Raw genomic sequence first — 15,257 nt, 5'->3', positions numbered from 1 at the left:
TTAATTTCTTAGTTTGGATAAATACTTGACAGTTACATAAGATATTAATAGAGGAAACTGGGTAGACAGTATATGCAAACTCTCTATATTATCTATTTTTCCAACTCTTCTGTAAATATAAAGTTATTTCAAAAAAGCGTTTTTAAAAAATCTAGAAATCATTTTAGTTTTTTAGTAAGCTTATCTTATTAAAGTCAAATTTCCCCGAAATTCAAGTTCTTCTTCCAGGAAACTCTGAATTCAGAAAGATGTAAAGAACTTGACTTTTAATTTGATTTCATTATACAATGCAGTGCAGCATACAGTACTTAAAGAAATTCCCATGCTCTATTCTAAATGCCACTTTGATAGAGAAATTCTGAATATATCTTGTAGGTTAATGGTGCAGTGAAGAAAAGTTATATAGTACTTGTTAGCCATAGTATTCCATTTAGTCATGTAAATCTACTAGATACTTTATATACCTGATTGAAAAACTACCTTATTGGAATTTATATTTTTACCTTCCCTAACTTTATCCCTCCCAAAACACTTTCCTTTATCCAAATACCAAACCCAGTATGTTCATAAATGTGAGCTAAAGTTTCTCATATTTTTGTGTTCTAAAAATAATATTCAAAAATTTTTTAAAAGTTGGAGAGAAAAAAGAAACCTAGTACTGGATAACTGTTGGTAAAATGACTCTGAATGTGAAAAGACTGGAATGAAGATAAAGACACTTAAAAAATATTTAATTCCTAAATGTTACACAGTAGCAAACATGCTAGTTTCCTTAGAGATATAAATGGTTAAGTTTAGTGACATGATCCTGATTAATTCCTAAGAACCCCATATTGTCATCCTGTTATAAAAATATGTCATCCAATTTTAAATTCTCCATTTCATTTTTATCACACAGGAAATAAGCATGTATTAAAACATTTATGTACAATGCTTACCTTGCCTTGACAAGAGTTTACAGGGCCCTTAGCTGTAACCCCTTGAATCACACAATTCGGTCCTTTGGTTATTTCTTCATAATGTAAAGATAAACCACTGAAAAAAACAAATTATTTTTTAACTTCCCCTGCATTACCTATAAGTAAGTTGCAAATGTGTTACCTTCTCACATGCCATTCTCATGTTTAATTCATTTTTCTAATAAGATAGTATATTAAAAATTAGAATAAATAATTCAATAGGAGAAAATTCCTAAGAACTTCTTTCACAAAGAAAAATGATCCATAAGTGATAGCACTGGGCCAAACACTGTAAATGATAAATTACAAAATGTAAAGCTTTATTTATTAAATAAGATACAAGGCAGGAAATAATCAAATGCTAGACTATGTATACAGGTCTAAGAAAAGGAAATATCCAAATAGGCCAGGTTTAGGAGATGTTCAGACTTCGCCATGTATTTTTTTTTCCAAATCTTTCATCCAGTGAGATGTTAGAGAGCTTCTGGCACTTATATAGTAATTTTAGATAAAGTCCAAATAATCAAGTACAGTCTTATGATGTAACCTCATTAGAATATACACTGAGATGCCCTAATCTATTACCATGAGCAATTTCATTCCTAAATAGCCTCTGACCACATGTAGGTCATTACAGCGTAAACATTTTACTCTTGTCAAGGGATAAGATGAGGGAATAAAAGTAAAAGATACACCATGAGGGAGAAAAAGCCAAATTTTTCTGAAGAATGGAATTTAAATATTTACAGGTATTATGCAAATAAATTATAAAAATTAAATGGCATGCCTTGTTTGAAAAAAGCTGTGAAGTGATGTGTAAGATAAAACAGACTCCCTGGGGAAAATGAACATTGAACACACACATCTGCTTTCACTATCTCTTACATCTCTAATTTGAGAACAAAGGAATTTCTTTTATTTACTATTGAAGGCTAAGAAAAGGAAGGAAAGGAAAAAGAGACAAGGACAACAAAACTTATCTGCTAGAAAACAGGACTTCGTAATCTCCCAAGAAAACTGAACCCTAGAACAGCAATGGAAAAAGCTGGAAATCAATCTACGGCCCAGAATTCCTAGGCCCTCTCTGGAAATGGTGGTACTACGTGCCTCTCGGAGTAGGGGGAAACAGAACGGTGGAAAGTAAGAATGATGAAAATCCGGACCCCCGATTTCCCCCCGTCCTCTAGCAGCTGACCGAAGATTAACTGCTGAAAAGGCTGAGGCGGAGGATGTCCAGACCAGGGCGTAGCAGACAAAGTGAAAAGCAGGGCAAAATACTAAAAGAATAGAAAAGGTAATCTTGAATGAATGCACATGGCTGCTGAGACCTTCCCATCCCTATTCCCACCCCAGCCTTGTTCCTGGACTGACTAGGAACCTGGACCAACTATTCTCTTCCAGGCAAGAAAATAAAATTATTTTCAAATAAATATTTGAGAAAACTGCCTAGCCCAAGAAAAAAGACCCTCCAAAAAAGCATTACAGACATATCATCCTACAGTGGAGTTCAGAGTCAACAGCTTCTCTCACATTCTCTGTTTCCTTATCTGCATTTTAGCCATTCGGTTATAAGCAGATGACCAAAAATTACCAGGTTTCTGAAGAGATTTAAAAAAAAAAAAAAATTAAAAAAAAAACAAAACTAACAAACAAAGAGCTTGGAGAAACTTGGAGAAACAAAAACTTCCTGTGCATGTAAACTTTAAAAAACACACACACACACACACACACAAACTATCACTTATCAGTGAAAAAATGCATTACATTCATAAAACAAGATTTACCAAAAAAGTTCAGAAAACCAAGAAAAACTCCTGGATATTAAAAACAGAGCAGCAAGGAAAAACTCAATGGAAAGGTTGTAAAGATAAAGTTGAAAAATCTGTCAGAGAGAAAAGCAGAAACACAATAAGGAAAATAGAAAAATGAGGAAAATCATAGCAGTCCAGAAGGTTCAGCACCAAAATATAAGGATCTCAGGAAGAGCAAACAGTGATGATGGAAAGTAGAGAATAAAATACTTTAAATAATGTAGAGATCTATGCAAAGATTTAGTACTATAAAATTTTGCCATGCTGAGAATTAAAAGTAGATCCTATATGCTTCCAGACAGGATACACAGAAAACACAAAAATGAAAATAAAAGTGAATTTAAATTTATCAGCAAAAGTGGAAGCTTTTTAAAAAGCAAAAATGAAGCAATGCATTCATAATTTTAAGGAAACCAAAATGGAACAATGTTTACATAATTTTGAGGAAAACAGTGTCCAACTTTCAATTCAATTAAGTAGAATAGAGGCATTTTTGGAGCAATAATTTTCTCTCATCACATGTACTCCTTCACAGGAACCTAGTCAGGGATGTGTTTCAGCAAAAGGAGAGGAATGTGGGATTCTTTTGAAAAACTGGAGCGCCATGAAAAGTTAAATGCTAAATAAAATGAGCCACGTAACAGACTCACAATTCGGGAATATTTCCTTAGGGCCCTGAGAGCCATCTCTCTATAGTGTAACCATCAAAAAAGGTAAAACCCTATCTCCTAGTTTCCTGGGCCTAACTTCTAGTCAGCTGACTCCAAACTGCAAATCCCACAAGCAGTAATAAAGATACTTAGCCATTTTAACTTTAAAACATGAATATAATGAGTTCCAGCCATTTATCCATATAAAGGAGTAAGATTTCCTTCAGCCTTTGCAGTCTCTATATCAGATTGCCCGTGATAATCATCATATTCTGGTTTAATGTTTAGTCAATAGTAAAATTTTCTTTCTCTTCTCACTTTATGAAGAAGTTTTCTACATTGAGGGTAGGTTTTGTTTTTAATTTTACTTCCCTAACAGAGAAGACAGAATCCCCAGGATGAAGGTGAAGGAAGAGCACAGAAAACTACGACAAGCAAAAAAAAACAATCAGTACAGACTGTAAGCACATCACAAGCTCCAAAACAGAGGTCTCCAAAAATATAAAACTGATAGATTATCTATGCACTTAAAACATCTGGAGAAGAGACAAATTTGGCATAGAGTTTACAGTTTAATTTGTCATAAACTTAGCAAAGAAAAAAGTACAGTAGCAACAAAGTTGTACAATAAAGTGACTAGTATTTACATAATTGCAATAAAGCAAGCACTTAATACTGACCAAGCCACAATATAAACTTTATTGAGGAACAGAGGAACAGGAAGGAAGCTTATTTGTAATAGAACTGGTATTAAGAGAATATGTCATTGTCTATAGTCATTAAGTGAAGAGATAATGTCTAAAACAGACAAATGAAGAAACAGCAATAAAAAATTTAGATATATGGCAGTAGTTATCAGTAGATTCAAGTAAGAAAGTTGAAAAGGGTTCTCTGAGAAGTGGATTGTGGGTGGGGTAGAGAGGGCAGAAGGAGGAGAAACTGTTTTTTTTATAATAAGCCTTACCAAACTACTTGACTCTTTAAAACTACATGCATGATTTTTTAAAATTCACATAACACTGAAAAAACAAAAATAAAACAACAAAGAAACCCACTAAGAAAATGGTCTTTGTTGAAGATAAATTCACATGGCCATGCCACTAGGATTTTTTTTTATTAAGTTCAAAACCCGAAATATAAATACATATGTTTGACAGAGACTTCTCATGTAAGAATATCCTATCAAAGATAGGATGATAGGATGATGGACTTATAATCAATAATATGTGTAAAATGATGTGCTAATATTTTTCCATTTGTGACTAGAAGGGATACTTCTAGTGTTTTATTTATTTATTTTTTTAAAGATTTTATTTATTTATTTGACAGAGATAGAGACAGCCAGCGAGAGAGGGAACACAAGCAGGGGGAGTGGGAGAGGAAGAAGCAGGCTCACAGTGGAGGAGCCTGATGTGGGGCTCGATCCCATAACGCCAGGATCACGCCCTGAGCCGAAGGCAGATGCTTAACCGCTGTGCCACCCAGGCGCCCCTCTAGTGTTTTATTTTTAAACAAACACATTTAAGTGTTCAAATCTTCCACTACTGTTTAACATTCAAATGAATGCAATAGGTCAAAAGATAAGAATCACTTTTTGCAACTTTAGAGAACATAGAACTAAAAAACTCATTTTGAATATTTTTATTGAATTTATTCAATATTGAATTTATTGAATTTTATTTAACTATATATTGTTTTTCAAGAACTTAACCATGCTATAAATCTAACCACTAAACTATCTCCTAATTTATGAGCTTCTAGAAGGCAAATACTACGTCCTTATTCACTTCTATATGTCTAGCTAGCAGATGCCTGGAATACAGCACATGCTCAGATAATTAAGAGTGAACAATTATAATTGTTAGGTCTTCCTGATGGATAGGCCCTTTAAAAAAAGAAAATAAAAATGAATGATTACAACAAAAATACATAGAGACAACAGAAGAAAGCATACATTAAAAGTGGGCTCAAAAAGATCAACATGGCAGCTAATGCAAAAAAAGAAACACTTAGCATTCATGCTCTTGAGAATGAACAAGAATTTCTCCCAAGACACCTTAAGAAGATAACGGGAGACAGTGAACATCCTTAATCATATCACTGGACACACTGTCAAGTTTCTGAGAGTTCTATCTTAACATAAGCCAATCACAATACTCTAAAGAACTATTAAATAAAGGTAAATTCTATGGAAAGACCCAAATTTCCATGGAAACCATGAACTTTATTGCTATGGTTTTAAAAACAAATCAAAATAAGTTGTATTACCAGGTTTAAAACTGACTAGAGTGAGCAATACCACTCAGTTTAAGTAGCCATAAGTTCATATCATACTTGCAAAAAAAAAAAAAAAAGAGTAAGACAGAGCTATTAGTCTCACCTAAACTTTCACAGTAAATTCAGTCAAAACATAAACTTTAGTGAAGCACTTTATATATGATATGATAAAGCAAAGGTTGGAGCTAAATAAATCCCCCAGATATTATAAAATACACTAATACTTTAAATGATAAATGTGAAGTTAAACACATATAAATAATGTAAGCTAAAAAAAAAAAAAAGAAGACGACTGAATGCTTAGTAAATATGAAAAGTCACATATAGGTTGATCCTTCAAATTACCTGGCTTCAAAAACTGGCTGAATATCATTTCCTAGTTGACTAGTATGACCAAATTCATCCTGAAACTCCAGAGGGATATTGAATGGGACTCCAACACGAAAAGGAGGATCCATAAGACCAAATGAAAATTTCTCTGGTTTACCCTCTTTAAAAAAAAAAAAAAAAGTAAACATGAGAAGCAAATTCATTATAGGTCAGAAACAGCCATATTTTATATACACTAAACTAAACTATGATAAAAGGTGGCATTTTAAATCTGTGAAAAACTTACATAAATTGTATCTATAAGCCACTTGGGAAAAGTTAGATCTTTATCTCACTATACATAAAAGTAAAATTCTAGAGGTAGAAAAAAATGTGTTTTTAAACTATGAAATTATTAGAATATAATAAAGAATAAGTTTATAACATTATCATAGGAAAAACTAAGGCAAAACACAGTATCACCCCCTCATCTTATCTGTGGTTAACTATAGTCTGGAGGCAGATGATCCTACTTCTGATACACTGTCAGAAGGTCAACAGTAGCCCAAAACTATGTTACAATTCTTAGGTCATTGACCTCACTTCATCTCACAAGCATTTTATCACCTCACATCATCACAAGAAGAGTGAGTATAGTAGTACAATAGATATTTTAAGAAAGAAAAAGACCATATTCATGTAACTTCTATCAGAGTACATTGTTACAATTGTTCTATTTTATTATTATTAATCCACTGTTCCTAATTTATAAATTAAATTTCACTATATGTATGCATATATAGGAAAAAAACATAGTAGATTTAGGATTTGTTACTATCTGCAGTTTCAAGAGAACCACTGGGGGTGGTCTTAAAACATATCCCCTACACACAAGGGGGGACTACTGTACTCAACAGCTACGAAAGAATATATTTGGTAAAGTTTAAAATATCTTATTAGTTAAAATACACAAAGTTAAAAGAGATGCTCCACAGGAGAAAATATGTACAACATAAGCAATGGATTAAAATCCAAAATACATGAAAAGCTTCTATAAACCCGCTATTCTTAAAGTGTGGTCTCTAGTCAAACAGTTTCAGCCATCCCCTGAGAAATTATTAGAAACATGTATTCTAGGGCTCACTCAAACCCAGAAACTTTGGGAGTGATACCCCACAGACTAGTGTCTTAAAAAGCTCTCCAGGTGATTAAGATAGAAAGTCAAATTTGAGAACCACACCTTTATTTTTTATTTTTTTTATTTTTTTTAATGATTTTTTATTATATTATGTTAGTCACCATACAGTACATCCCCGGTTTCCGATGTAAAGCTCGATGATTCATTAGTTGCATATAACACCCAGTGCACCATGCAATACGTGCCCTCCTTACTACCCATCACCGGTCTATCCCATTCCCCCACCCCCTCCGCTCTGAGGCCCTCAGTTTGTTTCTCATAGTCCATAGTCTCTCATGTTTCATTCCCCCTTCTGATTACCCCCCCTTTCTTTATCCCTTTCTTCCCCTACCAATCATCCTAGTTCTTATGTTCCATAGATGAGAGAAATCATATGATAGCTGTCTTTCCCTGTTTGACTTATTTCACTTAGCATTATCTCCTCCAGTGCCGTCCATGTTGCAGCAGATGTTGAGAATTCGTTCTTTCTGATAGCTGAGAAATATTCCATTGTATATATGGACCACAACTTCTTAATCCAGTCATCTGTTGAAGGGCATCTCGGCTCCTTCCACGATTTAGCTATTGTGGACATTGCTGCTATGAACATTGGAGTGCATATGGCCCTTCTCTTCACTACTTCTGTATCTTTGGGGTAAACACCCAGTAGTGCAATGGCTGGATCATAGGGTAGCTCAGTTTTTAACTTTTTAAGGGACCTCCACACCGTTTTCCAGAGTGGCTGTACCAACTTGCATTCCCACCAACAATGTAGGAGGGATCCCCTTTCTCCACATCCTCTCCAACAATTGTTGTTTCTTGCCTTGTCTATCTTTGCCATTCTAACTGGCGTAAGGTGGTATCTCAGTGTGGTTTTGATTTGAATTTCCCTGATGGCTAATGATTTTGAACATTTTTTCATGTGTCTGTTAGCCATTTGTATGTCTTCATTGGAAAAGTGTCTGTTCATATCTTCTGCCCATTTTTTGATTTGTTTATTTGTTTCTCGTGTATTGAGTTTGAGAAGTTCTTTGTAGATCTTGGATACCAGTCCTTCATCTGTAGTGTCATTTGCAAATATATTCTCCCATTCCGGAGAACCACACCTTTAAACTATTTAAAATGGGCACAGCAAATGAATAGGTTTTCAAAGATGACACAGAGAGCCCAAGAAAAGTGAGAAGAGATGCAAAATCTAATAATTAAATAATTTAACCACCAACTAGGATAAATACAGATGCTGGCCAGGAATGAGCATAAGGAAACTAGACCTTTCGTGGTCTGTTGGTGAGGGTACCCTGGCATAACCTTTGGAAGAGTTATTTGACAGTAAATATATTTAAAACGTTAAGGCATATACATGTCAGCTTGGCAATTCTACTTTTTACCCACCCTAGAGAATTTCAAGCACACATACAAAAAGCAGCATAAATTTTTTCCATGTAGAAACACAGTTTGCAATAGCCAAAAAATTGGAAACGATTGAAATGCTCATCAACAGAAAAATGCTTCAACTATAGCATGTCCATACTCTGGAATGTGTTCTGCAGCTACTCAAAGAATGTGGTGGGGCACCTGGGTGGATCAATCAGTTAAGTGCCCGACTCATGATCTCAGCTCAGGTCTTGATCTTAGGGTTGTGAGATCTAGCCCCATGTCAGGCTCCACATGCAGAGGAGTACAGAGTCTGCTAAGATTTTGTCTCTTCCTCTGCCCCTCTCCCCTCATTTGTGCTTTCTCTCTAAAATAAATAAATCTTAAAAAAAAAAAAAAAAAAAAAAAAAAGGAAAGAAAGAAAGAAGAGTTCCCTAGATCCCCACCCCTCAATACTGAGAACCAGTCAACTGCCTTCCTCAGCCCCAGCAACAGATAAAAGGCTTATTCTCTGAAGAAGGTAAAAGAGTAGGGCTAAGAAGTGAGGGGCAAAGCACTACTAAAAGCATGAGTTTGCTGAAAATACCAACTGAAAGATTATATAGTTGTGAAATCCCCAACAGCCTTCCCCAGCTTGCTCCCAAAATGCTGGCAGCCAGGTGTTTACCCTCCTAGAAGAAGACTAGAAAGCTCTACTTTGGGGAATCTAGACAGCGTAAAAGAGAAAAATCTAAAAATTCTCATAATCGCACCAAACGAAATAAAAGCTTTCAAATGTCTATGATTTAAAAGTAAGCAAATCACTAGTCATGTAAGACAGCATCTACTATATGAAAGGGCAAACAAACAAAAAAAAACCAACATGGAGGAAACAGACTATAAATAAAGTTTAAATGCTTCAAAAAAAGACCACCACTATTACTAATACCCTCAGAGAATTATTAAAGATACTGAATTCATGAAGCAGGCAGAGAATGCTTTGAAAATGACAGCAGAAAGGAAAAATTCAATAGAAAGTGTAATAACATGTCATGTTAAAGAAATCTCCCATAACACAGGAAAACAAGAGATGGAAAGTAGAAAAAAGAATATTAGTACACCAGTCAAGATGTCCTTGTCTTAATACAAGATGATATAGAAAACAGAGTAGGAAATCAAAGTAATTCAAGAAAAATTCCTAGAATTTAAAATTTCAGAAAGTAGGGGCGCCTGGGTGGCAGAGCGGTTAAGCGTCTGCCTTCGGCTCAGGCCGTGATCCCGGTGTTATGGGATCGAGCCCCACATCAAGCTCCTCTATGAGCCTGCTTCTTCCTCTCCCACTCCCCCTGCTTGTGTTCCCTCTCTCGCTGGCTGTCTCTATCTCTGTCGAATAAATAAAATCTTTAAAAAGAAAAAAAAAATTTCAGAAAGTAGAACAAAAAAAGATTCTCCACACAGCTGGGCATCAGGGAAGAGGGAAGACTGGAGTGGGGGTGGTGGGCAGAACAGCTCACACATGCAAAGGTCAGGAATCAGAATAGCTTTAGATGTTACCACCACCAACAGAAGAAAACAATGATGCCTTCAAAACTTTAAAGAGATATGATTATGAATTTGCAATGACATGGATGGAGCTAGAGATTATTATGCTGAGCAAAATAAGTCAGTCAGAGAAAGACAAGTGCCATATGATTTCACTCATGTGGAATTAAAGTAACAAAACAAACAAGCAAAGGGGAAAAAAGAGAGAAAGTCAAACCAAGAAATAGACTCTTAACTACAGAGAACAAACTGATGGTTACCAGAGGGGAGGTGGGCAAGCGGATGGGTTAAATAGGCAAGGGGATGGGTTAAATGGGGATTAAGGAGTGAACTTGTGATGAGTACCAAGTGATGTACAGAAGTGCTGAATCACTGTATTGTACACCTGAAACTAATATTACACTGCATATTAAAACTGGAATTTAAATAAAAACTTGAAGAAATATGATTATGAAGCAGAATCATAAAGCCATTTTAAGATAATGATGATCACAACTGGCCAAACATCTTTTATTGAATTACCTATCTATCTGTTCTCCCTTTATTTAAAATGCCACCTTCAGTATAATATGTAGGTATATAGTGTTTCACTTACCTTTAACAGAAAATTTAATTGCTTTTGATGGTAGTGGTCTTCCTGCATAAGTGTCTGCATTACTTTCATTCAATACAACTTGTAATTTCAATGTATAATTCCCCAACTTCTGAATATTTTCTGGACAAATTAAGAGAAATTAAAAATCAAGTCAACATAATACTGATACCATTTTTAACATTCAGAATAATAACTCACCCATTTTTTTAAACCAGTAAGGCCATTTTCCTCCATGTTGACTAATATGTGAAATGATTTCTTTATTTCCATTTGAAGCTTAATAAAAAGAAAAAAGAAATATTTATACCTTGAGAAACTGAATACACAATATGAATATGAAATGTCACACCGGCATCAAATATTTTTATTTGTTGTACATTTTTAGAAATTGTTTTGAAACTTCATCAAAGGATCTGAAGCTATCCTAAGCAAGTGAACAGCATAATGAAAATTATTCATTCAGCTCATTAAAATTCCTTTATTTCAATTCTTAAAAATGTATCTGTAAATAAGATTAATTGGTACAAAAGATCAGAGATGATTTTGTTTCGATATTAAAAATAATTTTCCTTAAGACTTTTCAAGACTAAAATACCACAGTTTATTTATATAGAATTGTTAAGATCTAATGGCTGACTGTTATGAGAAAGAAGGAGTAAAAACATATATATATATATATATATAACATGCTACCTTTTTTGTAAGGAAGGGTAAGAAATAATATATTTGTTCCTGCTCAGCATTATAGCAGGAAAGGTAAGCCAAAAAGTAGTAAAATTACTACCTAAACAGGGAGGAAGTAAACAGAGGGATGACATAACTTCTCTTAAGATTTATTTCTCACTTTGAAATTATGTAAATGACTTAGAAATTGAACAAACAGAATTAAAATACAGCAATTCTTAAACAAAACCAAAACATACATCAAGTAGGTGACATGACCACATTAAAAAAGGATTATATCAAGTGACTTTGTTTTTTTAAAGATTTATTTTAGAGAGAAGGAGAGAGAATCCAAGCAGACTCCGCACTGAGTGGGGAGCCAAACATGGGACCCAATCCCATGACCCCAACATCACAACCTGAGCTGAAATCAAGAGTCGGATGTTTAACCAACTGTGTCACCCAGGTGCCCCTCAAGTGACTTTGTTTATTATCAGTCAATAAATTCAGCACACTCGGATGACACAAAATCATGTTCATGGATTGTTAAGATGACAATAACATCCAACTGATCTACCAATGCAATATAATCCCTATCAAAACCCTAATACCATTTTTTTTTTGCAGAAATAGGAAACCCATGCTAAATGTATTTGGATTCTCAAGGGACCCAAACAGCCAAAACAATCCTGAATAAGAAAGTTAGAGAACTCACATTTCCTTTCCAAGCTTATTACAGAGCTACAGTAATCCAAACAGTGTGTTACTGGCATAAGAAGAGACAGAGAGAGCCCAGAAATAAATCCTTGAACGTATGTTCAAATGATTTTTGACAAGAACGCCTAGACCATTCAATGGAGAAAGAACAGTGTTTCTGATTACTGGTGCTATGAAATCTGGATATCCACATTCGAAAGAAATTAATCTATATAAATTAAACTTAAAATGAATCAAAGAACTAAATGTAAGAGCTAAAATGATAAAACTAATCTTAGACAAAAAAAAAAAAAAAAAACAAACAAACTTCCTGACACTGGATTTGACAATGACTTCTTGGATAGTACACCAAAAGAAAAGGCAACATATGCAAAAACAGAAAAACTGGGGGCACCTGGGTGGCTCAGTTGGTTGAGTGTCCGACTCTTGGTTTCGGCTCAGGTGGTGATCTCAGGGTCATGAGATCCAGCCCCACATCAGGCTTTAGAGAGTCTGCCTCGAATTCTTTCCCTCTTCCTCTCCCTCCCCTTTTGCCCCTCCCCCAGCACATGCGTGCTCTCTCAAAAAAAAATAAAATCTTTAAAAAAAACAAACAGAAAAATTGGACTAAAGCAGAATTACAACATTTTCTGTATCAAAAACACCACCAATACAGTGAGAAGGCAGTCCACAGAATGAAAAGGAAGTATTTGCAAATTATATAGTAGTATCTGATAAGGATTATCCAACTATAAAGAAGTCCTACAACTCAACAACAATAAAAAACAATTCAATTAAAAAATGAGCAAAGGACCTGAAAAGATATTTCTCCCAAAAAGATAGAGAGATGATCAATAAGCACACAAACAGATGCTCAACTTTACTCATCATTAGGGGAATGCAAATCAAAACCATAAAATAAATAAATAAATAAATAAATAAATAAATAAATAAATAAATAAATAAATAAACAAACCATAAAATATCACTTTACACCAATTAGGATGTCTTCTACCAAAAAAAACCAGAAAACGTGTTAGCAAGGATGTGGAGATATTAGAATACTTGTGCATTGCTTGTGGGGATGTAAAACAGTGCAGCCACTGTGAAAAACAGTATGGCAGTTCCTCAAAAAGTCACACATTAGAATTACCATATGATCTAGCAATTCCACAACTGGGTATATATCCAAAGGAACTGAAATCTGGGACTCAAACAGGTATTTATGTACCAATGTTTACAGTGGCATTATTCACAACACCTAGTACATGAAAGCAACCCAAGTGTCCATCGATGGATAAATAAACAAAATATGGTACATACATACACTAGAATATGATTGCATGTATTTTTTTGAGATACCTAGAACAGTCATAGTCGCACAGACAGAAAGTAGAACAATGATTCCCAGGAGATTGTGGAGATGGAGTAATGGGGAGTTAGTTCACTACTGAGTTTGGTATGGGATGATGATAAAAGTTCTGGAGATGGGCAGCAGTTAATGGTTCCACAACGATATAAATGTATTTAATGCCAATGAACTTTATATCTTAAAATGGTTAAAATAATAAATTTGTTATACATATTTTAACACAATAAAAAATATTTTTGACTGAAAAATAATAACACGGGGTGAGGGAGGCAGGAGGGTCAGAGAGTCAGAGAGAGACTCGAGAATGCTACACTACTGACTTTGAAGATGGAGGAACCAGCCACAAGCTAAGAACAAGGATTCTAGAACGAGGAAAAGGCAAGGCTGCCCTAAAGCCTTCAGAAGGAATGCAATCCCACTGACACTTTTGGTTTTTTTTTTTTTCTCAGATTTATTTATTTGAGAGAGAGAGAGAGAGCACAAGCAGGGGAAGCAGCAGAGAGAGAAGGGGAGCCCGACTGCAGGACTCGATCCCAGCACCCTGTGATATCGACCTGAGCCAAAGGCAGACACCCAACTAAATGAGCCACCCAGGAGACCCAGGCACCCCCTTCAATACTGCTGACACTTTGATTTTTAGTCAGTGAAACCCATCTGGGATGTATGATCTACAGAACTCTAATAAATGTTGTTTTAAGCCACACACACATACACACACACACACACACACACAGTTGGAGAAGTAGTGCCACACAGGCCAAAAATGCAAGTATTTCAATAAAATAAGTTAGTCAAACTGTTCAATGCTGAGATACCTAACAACACATTTATATGAAGTATAAATGATCATTGACTAGTTTTTAAATGTTGGAAATAAACACATACTGAATAAAACATTGTGTCTTTAAAATCCATGGATGACAGACACACAAGTATACAGTGACAGAACAGATTATTAAACGTAAGTAGTAAAAATACAAAAGCCCATCAAGACAAAAACAATGGACAAGAAACAAGATGATTCAAATTAGGGAAATACAAGATGAGCAGGAATACCCAGTTCTCCTCTACCAGGGCTATAATCTAAAGCAAGTATTTCTAGCCCACAGGTTCACAGTCATAGTTTTTGGATTTACAATAGATTTTATGGGTTATCTATAATCTGAATTCCTATCTAGTACAAATTCCTATACATATGTACACTGTATCTTATTTTAGTTCACAGTTACCTACTTGGGAAAATTCAGAATAGAGTTAAAAAACCAAAAACTAAGAAAAGTATCAATTAAAAAAAATTAGTCATAACACATTTGAAATCCTGACCTTAAATCTACTGTGTCTATCAGATTGCTAGATCAATAATTATATGTAAATATTAAAACCTGCATTACACATTTGAGAACAATATTAAAGATCCAAATTTGTTTGCATACTTACAATGTAATATAACTTTGAGCTCAACCAGGAGTTTCTTTGACCCTCCGTGACTTGTTCCTGGAAGCTTTTGCATTGCTTCCCCTTTTTTATTCAGTATTTCAATTCTTAATGCACCTATCAGTCCAAAATTTAAAATAAGAATGTCTTAGTTACACCCAAAAAAAGGGATGAGGCTGCTAGGTCTTAACATTGCATTTTAATTTGTCATGGTCTTTTACATATTAAATACATAAAGCACACAAAAAGTATTTTTTCAGCATTAAGGAAGAAAAAAAACATACCAATGGGGGTTCCAGCAGGCCTAATCTCATTTGGCAATAATTCATCTCCTTCAGGCCAAGTTACTGACAATCTATCAGGGAGCCTATTATGAAACCAGTATATTAATGTTTCATGAACTATGTTAATTATGGTCT

At 34.6% G+C, this 15,257-nt stretch overlaps 1 protein-coding gene across 3 annotated transcripts in view; it reads right to left on the bottom strand.

Annotated features, from left to right (window-relative positions):
- The window catches only part of SMCHD1 (structural maintenance of chromosomes flexible hinge domain containing 1), a 157,083-nt gene that overhangs the window by 90,208 nt on the left and 51,618 nt on the right, over positions 1 to 15,257 (bottom strand). For all 3 annotated transcript variants that reach the window (XM_087869946.1, XM_045781946.2, XM_087869947.1), the window contains 6 exons: positions 15,123 to 15,205; positions 14,842 to 14,955; positions 10,872 to 10,949; positions 10,674 to 10,793; positions 6,043 to 6,187; positions 939 to 1,035 (listed from right to left, as the gene is read on the bottom strand). In XM_087869946.1, coding sequence (XP_087726072.1) covers positions 939 to 1,035; positions 6,043 to 6,187; positions 10,674 to 10,793; positions 10,872 to 10,949; positions 14,842 to 14,955; positions 15,123 to 15,205 — 637 coding nt within the window. The remainder of the gene's footprint in view (positions 1 to 938; positions 1,036 to 6,042; positions 6,188 to 10,673; positions 10,794 to 10,871; positions 10,950 to 14,841; positions 14,956 to 15,122; positions 15,206 to 15,257) is intronic.

This window comes from Ursus americanus, chromosome 19, assembly GCF_024610735.1.
Source record: "Ursus americanus isolate L20-20 chromosome 19, mUrsAme1.1.p, whole genome shotgun sequence".
Classification (NCBI taxonomy): Eukaryota; Metazoa; Chordata; class Mammalia; order Carnivora; family Ursidae; genus Ursus; species Ursus americanus.
Note: the sequence above shows the minus strand (reverse complement) of the source record. Positions and strands in the feature narration are given on the sequence as shown.